We start from the raw sequence: 23,984 nt of genomic DNA on the forward strand, positions 1-23,984 counted from the left end.
TGTAATCCCAGCACTTTGGGAGGCCAAGGCGAGGGGATCACGAGGTCAGGAGTGTGAGACCAGCCTGGCCAATATGGTGCAATCCCATCTCTACTAAAAATAGAAAAATTAGCCGGGCGTGGTGGTGCGCGCCTGTAATGCCAGCTACCTCAGGCTAAGGTAGGAGAATCACTTGAGCCCGGGAGGCCGTGGTTGCAGTGAGCCGCGGTCACGCCACCTCACACTCCAGCATGGGGAACAGCGAGACTCCATGTCAAAGGAGAAAGAGAGAAAGAGAAGAGAGAGAGAGAGAGAGAGAGAGAGAGAGAGAGAGAGAGAGAGAGAGAGAAAGGAGGTAGGAAGGAAGGAAGGAGGGAAGGAAAATATCCAAAACATATGCCATTAATACTGTAGATATCCAGTGCTAGCTCACGCCTGTAATCCAGCAATTTGGGAGGCCAAGGGGGCGGATCAACTAAGATCAGGAGTTCGAGACCAGCCTGGCCAATATGGCGAAATTCCGATTCTACAGAAAAATGCAATAATCAGCGGGGCATGGTGGTGTCGGCGTGTAGTCCCAGCTACCCTCGATGCTGAGGTGGGAGAATTACTTGAACCTGGGAGGCGGAGGTTGCAGTGAGCTGAGAATGCGCCATTGCCCTCCAGCCTGAGCCACAGAGTGAGACTCTGTTTTAAAAAAGAAAAAAAGCGATGTTGATTTAGATCAATATTGGCTGGGGTCATCAAGGGAAATGGTCTAGGAAATAGCAGATCCTTGAAGGATAGGCAGGATTCTGAGGAATAAAGAGGAAAGAAAAATACTACAGGTGCAACCAAAAGCACAGAGAAACCCAGAAAACTGATTCCTGGGCCGTTTTCAATAGATATCACCAACCTCATTCTTAATCATGCACGTAATGGACTTGACCAAAGCTAGGCAATTGGCATCAAAACTAAAACTGGAGGCCAGGCGTGGTGGCTCGTGCCTGTAATCCAAGCACTTTGGAGGCCAATGCGGGCAGATCACCTGAGGTCGGGAGTTCAAGACCAGCCTGACCAACATGGTGAAACCTCGTCTTAAAAAAAAAAACAAAAACCGAAAACTTGAGTCTTCAGAACTCCAACTTCAGGCTTTGACAGTGTGTATTAACTTTGAAGCAAAGTATTTGTTTGAGAGAAAATAGGGAGAGGTTTAGGATAGTAGGTTGGCACTTTATTCCAGGTACTTACATGAGTAAGGACTTTTGAATCGTTTTCTTTGCGCAGTGATCTGCAACTGCTTAGGTGTGGTTTCAAGGTGGTTTCCACTGCATTGATTTTTTTCTACTGAATTAATTTTTTTCTATTTTTGTTCTTAAATTTTACACTGAACAATTACCGAACACAAGAAAATACTGATATTGCAGATTAGGAGCAAGTCCTGCTGCTCAAAGGCCAAAGCGCTCTTGCCTTTGTTCAGAGTTGCTTTGTGACATGGGCCTCTCAGGCTAAGTTCTCCCAATTTGCAATACTGACTATTCCCACACTGGCTACCGACGAGAATTGACTCTCTGCAGCCACCGTTTCCCTCCTGTAGTCCCATCCAATCAGAGCTCCGCGGGAAGAGGCGGGGCTGAGAGGCGCGCATTGTGCTTGCTTCTCGCAGTACCTGCTGCGTTTGCTTTCGGCATGGAGGAAATTTATGCGAAGTTTGTGTCTCAGAAAATCAGCAAAACCCGCTGGCGACCGCTCCCTCCAGGAAGTTTGCAGACCGCAGAAACGTTCGCTACGGGATCTTGGGACAATGAGGTATCCCTGCTGATAAGGAGCCCCTACCTCCTCCTCCCTTTCTCTGGTTGGGCTGCACCCTTGTCCGCCCGCGCGCCAACTCCCACCTTCTGGTTCTTCTCGCACTTCTAGGTCCCCGGGACCCCTGTCTCAGACGCGGTTACCCCATAGCTCAGAGCTGGTGCCGGTGTGCCTGAGCCTCGTATCTCGTTGCGTTTTAAACTCACCATACCATTTGTTTGAAATGTTTTGGAGCAAGGTTTTCTGACTGCAGGGCAACTTTTATTTTCCTAGAGTTGACGTTTATGTCATCTCAAGACAAAACTTTTTGTTTTACAGGAAAATTATGTTTCACTGTGGTCTATTGGAGATTTTGGAAACTTGGACTCTGATGGAGGGTTTGAAGGAGACCATCAGTTATTGTGTGATATCAGACACCATGGTGATATAATGGATTTACAGGTAAATCTTTGTAGTATGCAAAAACTAAATTTGAAAGTACTGAGTAATACATTTAAACAAGCAGAGGATCGTAAAGGTTGGCTGGTTTACAGAAAACTGAGTGCCCTATAAGTTATAATTTGCCCGACATCATTTAGCCATTTAGTGGCAGAAAAAGGACTGGGAAAGGGGATACAGATTTAATCATACTTTTTATTAGTTGCCCCTCGGCTATGTGCTAAGTACCGTTCTGGGAGCTTTACAAAAGTTAATTTATTGTTGCATGCCGGTCAATCAAGTATCGTTATCTTTGTTTTACTAATGAGGAAATAGAGGCTACTATATCTTGAGCATGTTCTATGTGACAGATACTGTGTGGGGGTTTTTACATCATTTTGTTTTTTGAATTCTCATAACAACTCCCTAAGTAGAGTTTAGTACTCCCGTTTTAAAGATTCTTTTTTTTTTTTTTTTTTTTTTTTTTTTTGAGACGGAGTTTCGCTCTTGTTACCCAGGCTGGAGTGCAACGGCACGATCTCGGCTCACCGCAACCTCCGCCTCCTGGGTTCAGGCAATTCTCCTGCCTCAGCCTCCTGAGCAGCTGGGATTACAGGCACGTGCCACCATGCCCAGCTAATTTTTTGTATTTTTAGTGGAGACGGGGTTTCACCATGTTGACCAGGATGGTCTCGATCTCTTGACCTCATGATTCACCCGCCTCGGCCTCCCAAAGTGCTGGGATTACAAGCTTGAGCCACCGCGCCCGGCCCGTTTTAAAGATTTACCACGATTTAGAGAACTTAACTTGGCCAAAGTCTCAAAACCGGTAGTGAGTGGTGGGGATGAAATTAAGTTTTCAAATCCTGATGTGGAGAGTCCCTGCATTTTATTCTCTAGAGAGCTACCTAGCCCTAGGAAAGATTTTTTTTTTTTTTAAATTTTTATTCTTTTTTTGAAACTGAGTCTCGCCCTGTCAACCAGGCTGGAATGCAGTGGCTTGATCTTGGCTCACTGCAACCTCTGCTTCCCCACAAGCCCAACTCATTTTGTATTATTGTAGAGACAGGGTCTCACCATGTTGCCCAAGCTGGTCTTGAACTCCTGAGCTCAAGCAATCCGTCCACCTAGGCCTCCCAAAGTGCTGGGATTACAGGCGTGAGCCTGTAATTTCTCTAAGGTTTTATTTTGTTGGTCCCAAATTAAATCAATTGTAAGTGAATGTGTTTAGGAAAAAATATTGTTTATTCATGAAAATACTCTTATTTTTGATGACTACTAAAAAAAATAAATACTCTTATTTGTATGGCAGTTTGGACTTTCAGCTCCATTAACACATTTTATTTATTTGCTTAGCACTCATAGACTTCACTTTTCAAAATTGTTACAAGTTTTACTATTAATCAAGTTAAATAAACAAATGGACTTCCTCCCTACTAATATTTTTGAATCTTCAACAAGCAGAAATTTTCTCTTTAGTTTTTTGACCAGGAAAGAATTGTCACTGCTTCATCAACAGGATGTGTAACAGTTTTCCTTCACCATCCAAATAACCAGGTAAGGAACTTTAGTTTGAAAAATGAATTTTTTTTTTGATAGAATATTGTCTGCTAGGAAAAAGAAAAAATAATAATAATAAAATAGAAAAGTGAATTTTATTTTGAGACGGAGTTTTGCTCTTGTTGCCCAGGCTGGAGTGCAATGGCATGATCTCAGCTTACCACAATCTCCACCTCCTGGGTTCAAGTATTTTTTCTGCCTCAGCCTCCCCAGTAGCTGGGATTTTAAGGATATGCCACTGTGCCCAGCTAATTTTGTATTTTTAGTAGAGACAGGGTTTCTCCATGTCGGTTAGGCTGGTCTTGAACTCCCAACCTCAGGTGATCCGCCTGTCTTGGCCTCCGAAAGTACTGGGACTACAGGTGTGAGCCATCACGCCCAGCCAAAGGTAACCTTTCTAATAGACATGCCTAGTAAATATCAAGACCCAGTTCATGTTAAGTGTTTTTTTTTTGAGTCATTTACAAAAACCGGTAAGAGCTTTATGTTTTATTTTATTTATTTATTTTTGAGACAGTCTCTCTCTGTCACCTAGGCTGGAGTGCAGTGGCATGATGTCCGCTCACTGCAACCTGTGCCTCCTGGTTCAAGTTATTCTCCCACCTTAGCCTCCCAAGTAGCTGGGATTGCAGGCAGGTGCCACCACACCTGGCTAATTTTTATATTTTTAGTAGAGATGGGATTTTGCCATGTTGGCCAGGCTGGTCTCAAAGTCCTGACCTCAGGTGAGGTCTGGACTGCCTCCCAAAGTGCTGGGATTATAGGCATGAGCCACAGTGGTGGGCCAGAGATTTATATTTTAGATGTAGGTTCATTCCCATAAGAGTATAAACAGTTGCTTTTGAACATCCAACTGCTTGATCCCTAAACGTCATTACTGTAGTTTGAGGTAACTACATTATTAAACAATATTATTAAACAGTATTCCTTTTGAATCTAATTCAGTATACAGACCTTCTTTATTTATTTTTTTATTTTTTTAGAGACAGGGCTTCTCCATGTTGGTCAGGCTGGTCCCGAACTCCTGACCTCAGGTGATCCGCCTGCCTTGCCATCCCAAAGTGCTGGGTTTACAGGCATGAGCCACTGTGCCCAACCTCAGTATACAGAACTTTGATAGAAGTGGTTTCTAGATTTCATTACTCTAAAGGAAAAAGAGATTTATTCTTCTAGAAGCGTGTAAGTCAGAATTTAAAGATACTCTTGTTGGGAAGAAGTGCTAGTTCCTTAAACTTTCTTTCTGATGCCTAGACTCTGTCAGTCAACCAGCAGTGGACTACAGCTCACTACCACACAGGCCCCGGCAGTCCTTCCTATAGCAGTGCACCATGTACAGGTATTGTGTGTAACAACCCAGAAATTGTTACAGTTGGAGAGGATGGTCGAATAAATCTCTTCAGAGCTGATCACAAGGAAGCCGTAAGAACCATAGGTAAGAAAAATCCCAACCTGGCCAACATGGTGAAACCATCTCTACTAAAAATACGAAAGTTAGCTGGGTGTGGTAGTACATGCCTGTAATCCCAGGTACTCTGAAGGCCAAGGCAGGAGTATTGTTTGAACCTGAGAGGCCGAGGTTGCAGTGAGCTGAGATGGAACTGCCACATTCCTACCTGGGCAACAGAAGGAGACTCCATATCAAAAAAAGAAAAAATCATTTTGTTTCTTTCATCTCTCTCAGAGTAATTGAGTACTTACAATATACTAAGTGAACACAGCCAAGCAGGGTAGATCACAAGGTCAAGAGATCCAGACCATCCTGGCCACATGGTGAAAGCCCATCTCTACCAACAATATAAAACTTAGCTGGACATAGTGGTGCACACCTGTAGTCTCAGCTACTGTGGAGGCTGAGGCAGGAGAATTGCTTGAACCCAGGAGGCGGAGGTTGCTGTGAACTGAGATCACACCACTGCACTCCAGCCTGGCAACAGAGCAAGACCCTGTCTCAAAAGTAAACACAATGTTTAATGATTGAGGGATATAAAAATACATGGACGGGCTTAGTGGCTCATGCCTATAATCCCAGCACTTCAGGAGGTCAAGGCAAGCAGATCATTTGAGGCCACGAGTTTGAGACTAGCCTGGCCAACATGGCGAAATCTTGTCTCTACTAAAAATACAAAAATTAACTGGCAATGGTGGCGCATGCCTATAATCCCAGCTGCTCGGAAGGCTGAGGCATGAGAACTGCTTGAACCTAGGAGGCGGAGGCTTTAGTGAGCCAGTATCGTACTACTGCACTCCTGCCTAGGTGACAGCAAGACTGTGTCTCAAAAATGTATATATAAATGTGCGTGCACGTGCGCACACACACACACACACAAGACAGGATCCTTTTGTCAAGACAGTATATTGATGAGGCCAGTACAAATGACTGACTAGAGGAGACAAACCTTGTTTTTTCTTTGGCCAGAGGGGATTATCAGATAAAGCATCTGGGAGCAGGTAGTAACTAATAGTTTTTTCTAGGTTCTAGACCATAAGCAATACTAAAAGATGGCATGCCAGACAAGGGAATAGGCCAGAGGCAGGATAAAGACCTTCAGAGAATGACAAAAAGTATAGTTTGACCCGACCTTAGGTATTTATGCAGGAGAGATGAAAGATGAAGCAAGGGAGGAGTAAACGGGCCAGATTGCAAGGAGTCTATAATGCAGAATCACAGAGATTACATCTTTTAGGTGGAAAACTCAGTGTATTGGTTCTCAACTATGCTTCAGTAAGACTTGCCTGAGGAAGTTTTTTTTAACTGTCCGCCACTCTAGACCTCTTGAATCAGAAGCACTAGGAATTGAGCCCATGAGTTCATTTTTTGTTTTGTTTTATTTATTTATTTACTTTTTAGACAGAGTCTCACTCTGTCATCAGGCTGGAGTGCAGTGGCATGATCTTGGCTCACTGCCACCTCTGCCTCACAGGTTCAAGCAATTCTCCTGCCTGAGCCTCCCGAGTAGCTGGGACTACAGGCACCCACCATCACTCCCAGCTAATTTTTGTATTTTTGGTAGAGATGGGCTTTCACCATGTTGGCCAGTATGGTTTCGATCTCTTGACCATGTAATCTGCCCACCTTGGCCTCCCAAAGTGCTGGGATTACAGGTGTGAGCCACTGTGCTCAGCCTTTTGTGTTGTTTATTATGGTTTTCAGTTCTGAGTTAAGTTGCATTATTGTGTGTGTGTGTGTGTGTGTGTGTGTGTGTGTGTGTGAGACAGGGTCTTGCTTTGTCACCCAGGCTGGAGTGCAGTGGCATGATCCCAGCTCACTGCAACCTGTGCCTCCCAGGTTCCAGCAATCCTCCTGCCTCAGCCTCCCAAGGATCTGGGACCACAGATGCATACCACCATGCCCAGCGAATTTTTGTAGAAATGAGGTTTTACCATGCTGTCGAGGCTGGTCTCAAACTCCTGTGCTCAAGTGAATCGCCCGCCTCGGCCTCCTAAAGTGTTAGGATTACAGGCGTGAGCCACTGCACTGGGCAAGCTCACTTATTTGTTAATTAATGACCGTTGTCTGGTGGCAGTGTAGAGGAGTGGCACAAACTAAAGTCTATAAAGTATATGTTAAATTATGAGGCATAAGTTCTAAACACCAGGAAATCAACAAAAGGACCATTATAACAATCAGGAATGACTTCATAGAGAGGGCGAGAGTTGATGAGGATGAAAATAAGTAGATTTGGGATGAGTCTGCAGAATAATACAAGGTTGGCATGAGCTCTGTAGAAGGCACTGGGGTTTGGCCCAATAGAAGAGAAGTTCTAGGTCAGGAACTAGTGGGAAATAAGATTGGGTTTAGGGGAGCTTGAACAACTCTCTCAGCAATGCAGGGTAACAATCTTAAGAGTTAAAAAAGAATGTATGAAAACTCAGCCTTCCATTTTGAAAACAGTTCAAGGGTGGGCCTCGTGCCTCACGCCTGTAAACCCAGCACTTCGGGAGACTGAGGTGGGTGGATCACCTGAGCTCAGGAGTTCGAGACCAGCCTGGCCAATGTGGTGAAACTCTGTCTCTACTAAAAATACAAAAATTAGCCAGGTGTTGTGGTCTGTGCCTGTAATCCCAGCCACTAGGGAGGCCGAGGCAAGAGAATCACTTGAACCCGGGAGGTAGAGGTTGCAGTAAGCCAAGACCACACCAGTGCCCTCTAGCCTGGGTGGCACGGCAATATCCATCTCAAAAAAATAAAAAGAAAAACAAAACAGTTCAGGTGTCCTGTAATATTTTTCCATCCAAAGAGAATCCGTTTAAACATTTACGTTACTGTGCACTTTTCTATAGAAATTTAAATTATGAGTTACTGGAAATTGTATTTGTAATATAGCAATCCATGAAAGGAGTGTGATTTAAGATTTTCTTGGAAAAAAGGAACTCATTAACACATATTACCATTTTTTAAAATTTTTAGACAATGCAGATAGTAGTACACTCCATGCTGTAACCTTTCTTCGAACTCCTGAGATTCTTACTGTGAATTCAATTGGACAGTTGAAAATATGGGATTTCAGACAACAAGGAAATGAGCCTTCTCAGATATTGTCACTGTAAGTATTGATTTGTAATTTCAGTAATGTAATCCAAAATTAATGTGTTTGGTTGTTTATAGCAATTGGCTTTAAGCCATATTGTATTTTAATTACATTTTAAGAGGGTGATCCCTGATTAAATTTGGTAGAGAAAGCATAACTTGATGGGGTTGACACTACTTTCATTTAGTAATTATTTGTTATAGTGATTCAGAACCTTTACTCTTTGAAGATTGTATTATTTCGTGGAGAACTTATTTCTGCTCTTTCAATGATTGTTTAATGGATAAAATATATTCCAAGTATAGGTGAAAAATATAATTCCAGATATTTTTTCTGAGTAGAAATCCCCCCTTATAGGTGTACAACCTTTTCTCATAAGAAAATAGAATGTGTCACACTGAAAAAATAGTTACAAAAACTAAGCATTAAATAAGATGATAAATAATATTTAGTACAGTTGATGTATGATTTTTTTTTTTCTTTTTTTTGAGACAGAGTTTCGCTCTTGTTACTCAGGCTGGAGTGCAATGGCGCGATCTCGGCTCACTGCAACCTCCGCCTCCTGGGTTCAGGCAATTCTCCTGCCTCAGCCTCCTGAGTAGCTGGGATTACAGGCACGTGCCACCATGCCCAGCTAATGTTTTGTATTTTTAGTAGAGATGGGGTTTCACCATGTTGACCAGGATGGTCTCGATCTCTCGACCTCGTGATCCACCCGCCTCGGCCTCCCAAAGTGCTGGGATTACAGGCTTGAGCCACCGCGCCCGGCCTGATGTATGATTTTTTTTTTTTTTTAAATCTAAGAAGTGCCGGGCGCAGTGACTCACGCCTGTAATCCTATCACTTTGGGAGGCCGATGTGGGTGGATCACCTGGGGTCAGGAGTTCAAGACCGACCTGGCCATCATGGAAAAACCCCATCTTTAAAAAAAAAAACTCTAAGAAGTGGAAATGTGATTTGTGCATCTTAGCATCAGATTATCCTTCATTCCATGTCTCCATATTGAAGTGAGAATGAATAATTGTGGCCTTGAATTATTTCAAAATTGTACTATTTGGAAATACATCTAATTTAGTTCATTTTTTGGCATCATTAAGATTTAGCCAGGCCCGGCGTGGTGGTTCACACCTGTAATCGCAGCACTTTCAGAGGCCAAGGCAGGCGGATAACTTGAGGTGGAGTTCGAGACCAGCCTGGCCAACATGGTGAAACCCCGTCTCTTCTAAAAATACAAAAATTAGCCAGGCACGATGGCATGTGCCTGTAGTCCCACCTATTTGGGAGGCTGAGACAAGAGAATCACTTGAACCAGGGAGGTAGAGTTTGCAGTGAGCCAAGATCGCACCATTGCACTCCAGCCTGGAAAAGAATGAAACTCTGTCTCAAATTTTAAAAAAAGATTCAGCCAGTAGCTCCAGCCACTAAGTTGTTGTTTAGTTACCATATAGAACATGTTTCTTGGCTGAGCATGGTGACTCACACCTGTAATCCCAACACTTTGGGAGGATCACCTGCGGTGAGAAGTTTGAGACCAACTGGGGCAACATAGTGAGACCCCCGTCTCTACAAAAACCCACCCTGCCTGGCTAGTTTTTGTATTTTTAGTAGAGATGGGGTTTCGCCATATTGGCCAGATTGGTTTTGAACTCCTGACCTCAAGTGATCCACCTGCCTTGGCCTCCCAAAGTGCTGGGATTTCAGGCATGAGCCACTAAGCCTGGTCAAGACCCTTTCTCTTAAAAAAGAAAAATCCAGGCTGGGCACAGTGTCTCATGCCGGTCATCCCAGCACTTTGGGAGGCCAAGGTGGCTAGGTCACTTGAGGCTGGGAGTTCAAGATCAACCTGGGCAACATGGAGAAACCCCATCTCTACAAAACTACAAAAAGTTAATCAGGCGTGATGGTGCACACATGTATTCCCAGCTACTCAGGGGGAGGCTGACGTGGGAGGATCACCTGAGCCCAGGGAGTTCAAGCCTGCAGTGAGCCTCGATTGCAGTGCCACAATCCATCCTGGGTAGCAGAGTGAGACCCTGTCTCAAAAATGACAACAACAACAAAAAAACCATGTTTCTTGTGTTACACAAAGATAAATTATACTTTATCTGATTTTGATGTCAATGTTGTCTCCCGCAAAAGGACTGGGGACCGAGTGCCACTCCACTGCGTTGATAGACATCCCAACCAACAGCATGTTGTAGCTACTGGTGGCCAAGACGGAATGTTGAGTATTTGGGATGTTAGACAAGGTACTATGCCTGTATCTCTGCTGAAGGCTCATGAAGCTGAAAGTAAGTATTGTGGAGATACAGAAAGTTTTTATTGGGTGAGTTATATGATATATAATAAGCATCTTTTCATAATGACACACGTAGATCATTTTACATTATAGCTTTTAATTTAGATGATTAATCCCTTTTTACTTGACATTTAAGTTCTTTAACATGTTTCTTTTTTTTTTTTGAGACAGAGTTTTACTCTTGTCCATGCTGGAGTGCAATGGCACCATCTCTGCTCACCACAGTCTCAGCCTCCCAAGTTCAAGCAGTTCTCCTGCCTCAGCCTCCCCAAGTAGCTGGGATTTCAGGCACGTGCCATCACACCCAGCTAATTTTGAATTAATAGAGATGGGTTTTCTCCATCTCGGTCAGGCTGGTCTCAAACTCCTGACCTCAGATGATCTGCCCGCCTCAACCTCCCAAAGTGCTGGGATTACAGGCATTAGCCACTTCACCTGGCTTTTTTTTTTTTTTTTAAGGGACAGGGCCTGAATCTGTTGCCCAGGCTAGAGTGCAGTAGTGCAGTCACGGCTCACTACACGCTTGATCTCCAGGGCTCAGGTGATCCCTCCATATCAGCCTCCCAAGTAGATAGGACTATAGGTGTGTGCCAACATGCCTAGTTGATTTTTTTTTGTTGTTGTTTGTTTTTTTGTGCATGTGGGGTTTTGCTTTATTGCCCAGGCTAGTTTCAAACTCTTGGGCTCAAGTGATCCTCAGGAAGTGCTGAGATTACAGGTGTAACCTGTGAGCCACCATACCAGCCACAGGTTTCAGTCTTATATTCAAAACTGTACTGAGAATCCTTAGATATTTATGTACCTTTTTTTTTTTTTTTTTTTTTTTTGAGACAGGGTCTCTCTCTGTCACCCAGGCCGAAGTATAGTAGTGGTGTGATCATAACTCACTGCAGGCTTAAACTCCTTGACTTATACAATCCTTCCAGTGTGCTAGGATTACAGGTATGAGTCATCATGCTCAGCCTTATGTACTTCTTTTCTTTTTATTTTTTTTTTATTTTTTTTTTTTTTTTGAGACAGAGTCTTGCTTTGTTGCACAGGCTAGAGTGCAGTGGCGCAATCTCAGCTCACTGCACCCTCCACCTCCTGGTTCAAGCAATTCTCCTGTCTCAGCCTCCCAGGCAGCTGGAGCTACAGGTATATGCCACCGTGGGCCTAGCTAATTTATTGTATTTTTAGTAGAGATGGGGTTTCACCATATTGGTCAGGCTGGTCTAGAACTCCTGACCTTGTGATCCACCTGCTTCAGCCTCCCAAAGTTCTGGAATCACAAGCGTGAGCCACTGCACCCGGCCTACTTATTTTCTTGGGATAATTTTTTAGAAGTAGAGTTGATAGGTCAAACATTTTGCATAATCCATTGACAAAGAGTATTCTACACAAAAATAATACCAGTTTAAGCCAGGCACATTGGCACATACCTGCAGTTCTAGCTACTCAGAAGCCTGAGGTGGGAAGATTGCTTGAGCCCAAGAGTTTGAGGTCAGCTTAGGCAACATAACCTCTTTAAAAAGCTAATAATACGGCCAGGCGCGGTGGCTCACGGCTGTAATCCCAGCACTTTGGGAGGCCAAGGCGGGCGGATCACGAGGTCAAGAGATCAGGACCATCCTGGCCAACATGGAGAAACCTCGTCTGTACTAAAAATACAAAAATTAGCCAGGTGTGGTGGCTCACGCCTGTAATCCAACCACTTTGGAGGCCAAGGTGGGTGGATCACCTGAGGTGGGGAGTTCAAGACCAGCCTGACCAACATGGTGAAACCCCATCTTTAAAACAAAAACAAAAATTAGCTGGGTGCGGTAGTGTACACCTGGAGTGCCAGTCAGGAGGCTGAGGCAGGAGAATTGCTTGAACCCAGGAGGCGGAGGTTGCAGTGAGCCGAAATCCCGCCACTGCACTCCAGCCTGGTGACAGAGCAAGACTCCATCTCAAAAAAAAAAAAGTAAGAAATTATGATTCCATGAAAGATTTTGAGGAAACGAGGAAGGCTGATATCTTTCAGAATGCAGTGTGATTTTGGAATATATACAATTTCTTTTGGACTGGGCACGGTAGTTCATGCTTATAACTCTAGCACTTTGGGAGTTCAAGGCAGGCAGATCACTTGAGCCCAGGAATTTGTAACCAACCTGGGCAACGTGGAGAAACTCTGTCTCTGTTAAAAATAAAAAATTTAGGCCAGGCACAGTGGCTCTCACCTGTAATCCCAGCACTTTGGGAAGCCAAGGCAAGTGGATCATGAGGTCAGGAGTTCAAGACCAGCCTGGCCAACATAGTGAAACCCCATTTCTACTAGAAATACAAAAATTAGCTGGGCATCGTGGCACATACCTGTAGACTCAACTACTTGGGAGGCTGAGACAGAAGAATTGCTTGAAGCTAGGAGTTAGAGGTTGCAGTGTGCCCAGATTGTGCCACTGCACACCAGCCTGGGTAACAGAGCAAGACTCCATTTCAATAAATAAATAAATAATACAAAAATTAGCCAGGCTCAGTGACTCACACCTGTAATCCCAGCACTTTGGGAGGCCAAGACAGGTAGACCATGAGGTCAGGAGATCAAGACCATCCTGGCCAACATGGTGGAACCCCATCTCTGCTAAAAATACAAAAATTAGCTGGGTGTGATGGTGCACATCTGTAGTCACAGCTGTTCGGGAGGCTGAGGCAGGAGAATCACTTGAACCTGGGAGGTGGAGGTTGCAGTGAGCCAAAATTGCACCACTGCACTCCAGCCTGGTGACAGAACGAGACTCCATCTCAAGAATAAAACAAAACAAAACAAAACAAAAATTAGCTGGGTATGGTGACGCATGCCTGTAGTCCTAGCTACTTGGGAGGCTCAGATAGGCAGATTGCTTAAGCCTGAGAGGTCAAGGCTGTAGTGAGTGAGCTGTGACCATGCCACCCTGCACTCCAGCCTGGGAGCCAGAGCAAGACTGTTTCAAAATAAAAGAGAAATTCTTTGCGTTGAATTATGTAGAAGTTTGTCACTGACCTGTGTTCCTAAAGTATGAAGCATTAAATATGTGGGCTAAGAAATAGTTTCTCTTGATAAATAATCAGCAAATGAAAAATAAAAATCCCTCCATCTGAAACTGGATTCAAATTTTTGAAACATTTCCAAATTTTTGTTTGTAAGAAGTCAGTTGCTATTTCTATGATAGAGACCAGAAGTATTCAGAATCTTGGCATTAACTAATATTGGATATTGCCTCTTAGAAATCATTTTTATATTTCTATTAGGGTCTTTCTCAGTCTTTCCAGTGATACAGTCTTCATATTTAATGACACAGGAGTTAAAAAATATGACAACTTACCAATTAAAAAAAAAACTTTTCCAGCCTGGCTCAGTGGCTCATGCCTATAATCCCAGCACTTTGGGAGGCCAAGGCAGGTGAATCATTTGAGGCCAGGGGTTTGAGACCAGCCTGGCCAACATAGTTAAATCCTGTCTCTACTAAAAATTCAAAAATAGCCGGACATGGTGGCAGGCACCTGTAAATCGCAGCTACTGGGATGCTAAGGCAGGAGAATCACTTGAACCCAGGAGGAGGTTGCAGTTAGCAAGATTGAGCCACTGTACTCCAACCTGGGCAACTGAATGAGACTACATCTTAAAAGAAAAAAAAGCCGGGCGCGGTGGCTCAAGCCTGTAATCCCAGCACTTTGGGAGGCCGAGGTGGGCGGGTCACAAGGTCAAGAGATCGAGACCATCCTGGTCAACATGGTGAAACCCCGTCTCTACTAAAAATACAAAAAATTCGCTGGGCATGGTGGTGCATGCCTGTAATCCCAGCTACTCAGGAGGCTGAGGCAGGAGAATTGCCTGAACCCAGGGGGCGGAGGTTGCGGTGAGCCGAGATCACGCCATTGCACTCCGGCCTGGGTAACAAGAGCGAAACTCCAACTCACACACACACAAAAAAAAAAAAAAAAGAAAGAAAAAAAAACAACTTTTCCTTAAAAAATAGTCATTCCTAGCCAGGCACACACCTGTAATCCCAGCACTTAGGGAGGTTGAGGAAGAAGGATTGCTTGAGGCCAGGAGTAGAAGACCAAGGTAGACAACATAGCAAAACCCTGTCTCTAAAAAAAACACACACACACACCTTTTTCATAAAAAAAATGTAATAGTTTAAATGTTTTAGCAATATTTTCATTTATTTCCTTGCCCAGTACACAAATTTATATGGCTTCTTTTTCCTTTTCTTTTTTTTCTTCCAGACAGAGTCTTACTCTGTTGACCAGGCTGGAGTGCAGTTTTGCAGGCTCGGCTCACTGCAACATCCAGCTCCTGGGTTCAAGTGATTCTCCTGTCTCAGCCTCCCGAGTAGCTGGGACTACAAGCATGTGCCACCAAGACTAGCTAATTTTTGTATTTTTAGTAGAGACAGGGTTTCACTATGTTACCCAGGCTGGTCCTGACCTCAAGTGATCCACCCACCTCAGCCTCTCTAAGTGTTTCTTTTTACTTTCTACATGTTACAGCCATTGGAGAGTTATGTCTTTTCTTTAATTCTGAAGCCTTTAGTTTTTATGATAGACTTGAGGCTTGAAGGTGTGTGATGGAGGATAATGGAAGATGGTGCCTAGAGATGGAGGTTAATGTTGTTTGTTCAGCGAATCTGCACAGAAATGAGCTTCTTGGTTCTTATCTCTTAGTGTGGGAAGTTCACTTTCACCCATCCAACCCAGATCATCTGTTTACCTGCTCTGAAGATGGATCCCTCTGGCATTGGGATGCCTCCACAGATGTACCTGAAAAGTCGTTACTCTTTCATCAAGGTAAAACTTTTTAATGAATATTGCTATGTTTAATTTTTTTTTTTTTTTAAGATGGAGTCTCGCTTTGTTGCCTAGGTTGGAGTGTAGCGGCGCAATCTCGGCTCACTGCAACCACCTCCACCTCCTGGATTCAAGCAATTCTCATGCCTCAGCCTCCCGAGTAGCTGGGAGCTACAGGCATGGGCCACCACGCCCAGCTAATTTTTTTATATTTTTAGTATTTTTAGTAGAGATGGGGTTTCACCGTGTTGCCCAGGCTGGTCTCAAACTCCTGACCTCAAATGATCTGCCCGCCTCAGCCTCCCAAAGTGCTGGGATTACAGGAGTGAGCCACAGTGCCTGGCCCTTTTTTTCTTTTTTGAGAAAAAGTCTTAGTCACCCAGGCTGGAGTGCAGTGGTGCAATCTCAGCTCACTGCAACCTCTGTCTCTTGAGTTCAAGCTTTTCTCTTGCCTCCTTTTACCTAGTAGCTGGGATTACAGGTGTGTGCCACCATACCTGGCTAATGTTTTTTATATTTTTAGTAGAGATGGGGTTTTGTTATGTTGACCAGACTAGTCTCAAACTCCTGGCCTCAAGTGATCTGCCCACCTCAGCCTCCCCAAAGTGCTGAGATTATAGGTGTGAGCCACTGTGCCCAGCCTGTTATGAGTAATTTTGTTGAACTTTTTTTTTTTTTCTTGAGACAGACTCTTGCTCCGCTGCCCAGGCGTGAATGCAGTGGCATAGTCTTGGCTCACTGCAACCTCCACCTCCTGGGTTCATGTGATTCTCCTGCCTCAGCCTCCCAAGTAGCTGGGATTACAGGAACCCATCACTACGGCCAGCAAAGTTTTTCTTTTTTTTTTTTCTTTCTAATTTTTTGTATTTTTAGTAGAGGTGTGGTTTCACCATGTTGACCAGACTGGTCTTAAACTCCTGACCTTGTGATTCGCCCACCTCGGCCTCCCAAAGTGCTGGGATTACAGGTGTGAGACACTGAGCCTGGCCTCATACTTTTATTTTGTTTTGTTTGAGACAGGGTCTTACTCTGACATCCAGGCTGGACTGCAGTGGCATGATCATGGCGTGCTACAGCCTCACCCTCCCAAGCTCAAGTGATCCTCCTGCCTCAGCCTCCCAAAGAGCTGAGACCAGAGGTACTTGCCACCACAACCAGCTAATTTTTTTTTTTTTTTTTTTTTTTTTTTGGTAGAGAAGAGGTCTCACTATCCTACCCAGCCTGGTCTCAAACTCCTGAGCCCAAGCAATCCTCCTCCCTGGGCCACCAGAGGTGCTGCAATTATAAGTAGGAGCCACTGTACCTGGCCTTATTATGCTTTTAAATACCAAATTAGACATACCGTATTTTTTACTTAATGGCAAAACATTTTTATTCTCTTACCTCAGTAAATTTGAATATCACAGGGCTTGAAATCTGACTGTTAAGTTCCTTACTACTGTATTGCTGATGGCTAGAAATGCTGTAAGTTGGCTCACTTGAGACAGCCAGGGTTCTCCTTTGTAAGTGCCATTAACCTGGATCCTCATGCCATAGCATAGACATAGGCAAATCTTTTTTTTTTTTTTTTTTTTTTCGAGACGGAGTTTCGCTCTTGTTACCCAAGCTGGAGTACAATGGCGCGATCTCAGCTCACCGCAACCTCCGCCTCCTGGGTTCAGGCAATTCTCCTGCCTCAGCCTCCTGAGTAGCTGGGATTACAGGCACATGCCACCATGCCCAGCTAATTTTTTGTATTTTTAGTAGAGACGGGGTTTCACCATGTTGACCAAGAATGGTCTCGATCTGTTGACCTCGTAATCCACCTGCCTCAGCCTCCCAAAGTGCTGGGATTACAGGCTTGAGCCACCACGCCCGGCACAGGCAAATCTTTTATATTGCATTGCCAAGTTTGGGTGAGTGGCAAGAAGCAAGTTGGTATTTGATGTAACTGAAGATACTGGTTTCCTCTCAGGTTAAAAGGCCTGATCTCAGCCAGGCGCAGTGGCTCATACCTGTAATTCCAGCACTTTAGGAGGCTGAGGAGGGTGGATCATGAGGTCAGGAGTTCAGGACTAGCCTGGCCAATATGGTGAAACCTTGTCTCTAGTAAAAATACAAAAAATTAGTGGGGTGTGGTGGCATGCACCTGTAGTCCCAGCTGCCCGGGAGGCTGAGGCAGGAGAATTGCTTGAACCCAGGAGGCGGAGGTTGCAGTGAGCCTAGATCATGCCACTGTACTCCAGCCTGAGTGACAGAGCAAGACTCCATCTGAAAAAAAAAAAAAGGTCTGTCCTCCTCATTATAGTCAGTGGTAGGTTATGGTCAGCCAAAACCCATATACTTATAATCAAGGATTTGTGTGTGTTTTTGCATTTTCCAAGTTTCCTGTTTCTGAAGGTTTGTCTGTGGTTCCAAAGTTCGTTTGCTTATTCATTCAGAAATATTTCCTGCATGCCTACCATGTGGTAGGCATTCTTCTAGGTGTTAGGGTGTACAACAGTAAGCAGAACGAAGTGTCAACACATAGAGCAAATATTCTAGCAGACAGTTAAAAAATAGATAATTAGAGTCCAATCAGAGTATCAGAAACTACCTTAGAGGTAGAAGGAAGTGGTTTCGCCGGGCGCGGTGGCTCACGCCTGTAATCCCAGCACTTTGGGAGGCTGAGGCGGGTGGATCACGAGGTCAAGAGATCGAGGCCATCCTGGTCAACATAGTGAAACCCCGTCTCTACTAAAATACAAAAATTAGCTGGGCATGGTGGCGTGTGCCTGTAATCCCAGCTGCTCAGGAGGCTGAGGCAGGAGAATTGCCTGAACCCAGGAGGCGGAGGTTGCGGTGAGCCGAGATCGCGCCATTGCACTCCAGCCTGGGTAACAAGCGCGAAACTCCGTCTCAAAAAAAAAAAAAAATGGGGGGAGGTGGTCTCACCTGTGTTAGAAGGGCTAGGAAAACAAAAGGGAGTCGGAGGGGTGCTGGGAGAGCAAACAGGAAGAAAAGAGAGCACCCAGAAATAAATAATAATTGTTAGTACCGCTGCTGCTGCACTGTTGAAAACGCTGTAAATGTTCTGGGTTGGGCACAGTGACTTACACCTGTGATCCTAGCACTTTGGGAGGCTGAGGTGGGCAAATCTTGAAGTCGAGATTGAGACCATCCTGGCCAACATGATGAAACCCCGTCTCTAGTAAAAATACAAAAATTAGCTGGGCATGGTGGGGGGCTCCTGTAGTCCCAGCTACTCGGGAAGCTGAGGCAGGAGAATCGCTTGAACCCAGGAGGCAGAGGTTGTAGTGAGCTGAGCCTGCCACTGCACTCCAGCCTGGTGACAGAGCAAGACTTTGTCTCAAAAAAAAAAAGTTGGTTCTGAATCAGCAGAAAAGGCACTACGTCAACCAGGCTGGAACTACCACCAATGTTATTGCCAGAAACCTGGAGCAGGAAGGAGCTGCCTCTTCCCTCTGCCTTCTAGTCACCCACCATTAATACCTCCCATTGGCAGGCCCACTGGATGGCAGATGGTAAAGCAGCCTGGAAAGTCGAGTTTGCCGACTTCTACCCCCTACAGCAGGTGTCCCCAAACTACAGCCCGCGGGCCGCATGCGGCCCCCTGAGGCCATTTATCCGCCCCCCCCCCCCCGCTGCACTTCAGGAAGGGACACCTCTTTCATTGGTGGTCAGTGAGAGGAGCACAGTATGTGGTGGCCCTCCAACAGTCTGAGGGACTGTGAACTGGCCCCCTGTGTAAAAAGTTTGGGGACGCCTGCCCTACAGTATATAGCGGAGCACAGAAAAGTGGGAAAGAAAACTGAAAAGAAAAAGGAGGACAGGCATGGTGGCTCACGCCTGTAATCCCAACACTTTGGGAGGCCGAGGTGGGTGGATCACCAGAGGCCAGGAGTTCAAGACCATCCTGATCCAACATGGTGAAACCTTGTCTCTACTAAAAATATAAAAATTATTCGGGTGTGGTGGCGGGTGCCTGTAATCTCAGCTACTGGGGAAGCTGAGGCAGGAGAATCGCTTGAACCTGGGAGGCAGCAGTTACAGTGAGCCAAGATCGTGCCACTGCACTCCAGCCTGGGCAACAGAGCGAGACTCCATCTCAAAAAAAAAATTAAGAAAAAGGAAAATAATGTGGCCAAATACACTGCTAATTACCATGAAGAAGAATACAGAGTAGGAGGATAAAGAATAGAGACAGAGGTGAGGGGAGCTACTCTAGCGAGAGTCTAAGGAGAGGCCATTTGAGAGAAGGAACATTTGAGCAGAGTCTTAGTAGAAGTGAAGGTGTAAGTGGCATGAAAGCATTTTGGGCAGAGGAAACAGCAAATGCTGAGGGCCTGAGACAGGCAGAGAACAGCAAGGACACCATGGTTGCAGCTCAGCCAGCAGGGTAGAGTGGTGGGAGATAAGGGATGGTGGCTGAGGAGTCATGAGACTTTGTAGCCCATGATAAGGACTTTAGACTGTGGGAGGGGGGAGGAGAAAAGTGGAAGCGGGGAGATGAGGAAAGGGGTTTTATCACAGTGGCTTGAAGAGTATGTTAATCTTTACAGTGTCCAAGAGCAATGTAAAATGTAAGAACAGTAAAAGACAGAAAAATTAAGGGGAAAAATTTTTTAAACTTCTCCAGTAAAATTCTGGAGTGGAGAGCATGTGTGAAACATGCATGAACATGCATGTATGTCTATGCTAACTTCATCTATGGAGAAATGAACAGTTTCATCTAAGGATTAACTAAGTATATACTTGGTTTTTATTTCCTTCCTCCGCTAACCACACAGTCTTGAACTTGCAAGTTTGCTTTTAAGGAACCTTGGTTAGACTGGAAATAAAACTTTATCTTGTGTCTACTATTGCAAGGCACAGTATATTAGACACTGAAAAAGTAAAACAAATATGAAATATGCGACCTGCTCTTAAGACATAGTCATGGACAGAGGCATGGAAAGTTCAATTAGGATGTAAGAATTGTTACAAAGTAGTGCTGAGGGTTCAAGAAAAGAAAAGAAAAACATGAACTAGAGGTTGTCTTCAAAGTTTTCTTAGAGAAGGAAGTTGAGCCATATTTTAAAGGATTAGCAAGATTTGAAATGTACTAATCTTTAAGCTTCAAGACATGGGGACTTTGCACAGAGCACTTAGCACAGAGCCTGGCACATAGTAGGTACTCAGTCATTTGCTGAGTGAATTAAATTTGTACTTATTTGGTATGACTGCAAGTTGAAAGGAAAGTTGTAAATAATGCCTAAAATGGAAATATACTGCTTCTGCCTGCCTCACTTTATATTAAGCACAGTGCTCTGTTAGAGATAAAAGCTTATAATCTAGTAGTGTTCTTATTTACTTTTAAGAACATTTATCTAGGCCCGGCGCGGTGGCTCAAGCCTGTAATCCCAGCACTTTGGGAGGCCGAGGCAGGTGGATCACAAGGTCAAGAGATCGAGACCATCCTGGTCAACATGGTGAAACCCCATCTCTACTAAAAATACAAAAAATTAGCAGGGCATGGTGGCCCGTGCCTGTAATCCCAGCTACTCAGGAGGCTGAGGCAGGAGAATTGCCTGAACCCAGGAGGCAGAGGTTGCAGTGAGCTGAGATCATGCCATTGCACTCCAGCCTGGGTAACGAGCAAAACTCTGTCTCAAAAAGAAAAAAAAGAACATTTATATAAAAAGCAAAAAGAAGATCTGAGGTAAGGCAATTATATTTTTAGAAATATAGTAACAAATATATATTTAGAAATATATTTATTTATTTTATTATTATTTTTTTTAAGACGGGGTTTCTCCATGTTGGCCAGGCTGGCCTCGAACTTCTGACCTCAGGCGATTCACCCACCCCAGCCTCCCAAAGTGATGGGATTACAGGCGTGAGCCACCATGCCCGGCCTAGAAATATAAATCTAGAAATATTCAACTATAAGTGTGTCTAGAAATTCTTTCTGTCCGGGCATGGTGGCTCACATCTGTAATCCTAGCACTCTGGGAGGCCGAGGTGGGTGGATCACCTGAGGTCAGGAGTTCAAGACCAGCCTGGCCATCATGGAGAAATCCCATCTATTTAAAAAAAAAAAAAAAAAAGAAAGACTCAAGCCTATAATCCCAGCACTTTGGGAGGCTGAGGCAGGTGGATCATGAGGTCAAGAGATCGAGACCATCCTGATCAACATTGTGAAACCCCGTCTCTACTAAAAATACAAAAAATTAGCTGGGCATGGTGGCGTATGCCTGTAATCCCAGCTACTCAGGAGGCTGAGGCAGGAGAATTGCCTGAACCCAGGAGGCGGATGTTGCAGTGAGCCAAGATCGCGCCATTGTACTCCAGCCTAGTTAACAAGAGCGAAACTCCGTCTCAAAAAAGAAAGAAAAAGAAAGAAAGAAAAGAAATTCTTTCTTATGATCATTTATTACCCAAAAGTTTATATTTCCGTATATTACCTACATTTTTGGTTTCTTTTTTTTCTTTCTTTCTTTATTCAACTTGTCTGCTGGCCATTTTGCTACCTTTCTGAGACTTTCCAGTAAAAGATTAACAGAAAGACAGAGTCAGTAGAAATCATCTTCTTTACCTGAAGACTTCAAGTTTGGTATCCATATTATCTCATGGAAATTTGAATATTTAATATCACTGAATAAGCCTTTGGTCAAAAATGGTTTTGCATAATATTGGAATTATTAACCTATTATTCTGAGAATTAAACACATTGAAATCATCACCTGTCTAAATATCAGTAGAAGTTTGCATATTTACTAATATAAAAATCATCTTAAAATTTTTTTCTTTTCTTGTTTTCTTCCAGGAGGAAGAACCAGTACATTTTTGTCTCATAGCATTAGTAACCAAGCTAATGTTCACCAGTCTGTCATTAGTTCCTGGCTCAGCACTGATCCTGCAAAAGACCGAATTGAAATCACAAGCTTACTTCCCAGTAGGACTCTGTCTGTGAACAGTTTGGATGTTTTAGGTCCTTGTCTTGTTTGTGGAACCGATGCAGAAGCAATTTATGTTACTAGACATCTTTTTTCGTAGAAGTACTGTAATTTTAAGGTTTCAGATGGAATATACAATTAGCCTTTTGAAATCCAACATCTGTGCAAAGTTTTATTATCAGAAAATATAAGATTTGCAGGGGAAACATCAATAAACTACCATTAATGTCAATGCCCAGTTTTGGCTTTTGTTAGCCTGACACTCCCACAAGAGTTGTAGAATCCAATGGATGACTGAGGGCAAAAGATTGTGAACATGTGGAAGAAAATCAGTGGGATTCTGGTGCTGATGATTAGGTTGCCTTCAGAGTATTATTGACAGCTCATGGAACTAGTTCTTTGTTTTTGATGTGGAAATTAACACAACATCAGTGATGGTTATGGGAACCACCAATGAGTTCCTACAATTTTTATTAGTAGTATGTGGAGTATACGCCTTCCTAGTGGCAATTGCCAATGCTAACGATTATTCTTTTTATTGCAAGTATTTCCTATGATCCTTCCACACTTTATTTCCTTAATAATTATGGTAAATGTTTTCAGAAAGAATTGAGTAGAGCAAAAATAACAAAGATGTATAGCCATGTTCAAATATTTTTTTTTTTTGAGACAGATTTTTTTTTTTTTTGAGACGGTCTTGCTCTGTTGCCAGGCTGGAGTGCAGTGGTGCGATCTTGGCTCACTGCAGCCTCCACCTCCCGGGTTCAAGCAATTCTGCTGCCTCAGCCTGCTGAGTAGCTGGAACTACAGGGGTGCACCACCACACCTAGCTAATTTTTGTGTTTTTTAGACATGGGGTTTCAACATTTCGGCCAGGATGGTCTCGATGTCTCGACCTCATGATCTGCTTGCCTCAGCCACCCAAAGTGCTGGGATTACAGATATGAGCCACTGTGCCTAGCCTGAAATTTTTTTCTTTTCTTTTTTTTTTTTTTTTTGAGACAGAGTTTCGCTCTTGTTACCCAGGCTGGAGTGCAATGGTGCGATCTTGGCTCGCCGCAACCTCCGCCTCCTGGGTTCAAGCAATTCCCCTGCCTCAGCCTCCTGAGTAGCTGGGACTACAGGCATGCACCACCATGCCCAGCTAATTTTTGTATTTTTAGTAGAGACAGGGTTTCACCATGTTAACCAGGATGATCTCAATCTCTCAACCTCGTGATCCACCCGCCTCAGCCTCCCAAAGTGCTGGGATTACAGGCGTGAGCCACCGTGTCCGGCCTCCTAGCCTGAAATTTTTAAAAGATGAAAATGTTTTGACAAGTTTCTTTTTCAGAATAGGTTTTTGAGCAGAACTCTCTCAACTCGTTAGACCCAACTTTATTTCTGTTGAAAAAGGGAACAAACACAACATTTTTCCTAAGGAATTTAGCTTTTGTTTAGCTTCACAGCATAGCTGAAAATTGCCAAACTGGACATTGTGTGATAAAGTAGAATTTGATATTGATAAGCAAATTGACTTCCAAACTAAAATTCGATGGTTAACAAGTGTGATTAATCAAATGATGATATAATCAAAGTGAAGAATTGTGCCATTTTTTTCTTACTGTTTTTTTTACCTTTGACCACACCCCCCACCAGAATTTTGCCATTTTAATCCTTTTGTTTTAGCCACCTATAGTCTTTTTTTTTTTTTTTTTTCTTTTG

At 43.8% G+C, this 23,984-nt stretch overlaps 1 protein-coding gene across 1 annotated transcript; it reads left to right on the top strand.

The window, feature by feature from the left end:
* The first annotated feature begins 1,595 nt into the window (after positions 1-1,595).
* NUP43 (nucleoporin 43) lies at positions 1,596-22,518 on the top strand. The gene is made up of 8 exons (XM_039467966.2): positions 1,596-1,767; positions 2,086-2,208; positions 3,664-3,741; positions 4,996-5,176; positions 8,153-8,288; positions 10,413-10,564; positions 15,241-15,363; positions 22,151-22,518. Exons 1-8 carry the CDS (start codon positions 1,648-1,650, stop codon positions 22,378-22,380), a joined length of 1,143 nt encoding a protein of 380 aa, XP_039323900.1. The 5' UTR covers positions 1,596-1,647; the 3' UTR covers positions 22,381-22,518.
* Positions 22,519-23,984: the final 1,466 nt, after the last annotated feature.

The sequence above is a fragment of the Saimiri boliviensis genome, chromosome 4 (genome assembly GCF_048565385.1).
Source record: "Saimiri boliviensis isolate mSaiBol1 chromosome 4, mSaiBol1.pri, whole genome shotgun sequence".
Classification (NCBI taxonomy): Eukaryota; Metazoa; Chordata; class Mammalia; order Primates; family Cebidae; genus Saimiri; species Saimiri boliviensis.

Excerpts from the sequence above, each read along its gene's own strand:
- NUP43 (XM_039467966.2), top strand. The coding sequence starts at position 1,648 with ATGGAGGAAATTTATGCGAAGTTTGTGTCTCAGAAAATCAGCAAAACC. Across the intron at positions 3,742-4,995 it reads TTCACCATCCAAATAACCAG|ACTCTGTCAGTCAACCAGCA; the intron begins GTAAGGAACTTT and ends TCTGATGCCTAG. Across the intron at positions 15,364-22,150 it reads GTCGTTACTCTTTCATCAAG|GAGGAAGAACCAGTACATTT; the intron begins GTAAAACTTTTT and ends GTTTTCTTCCAG.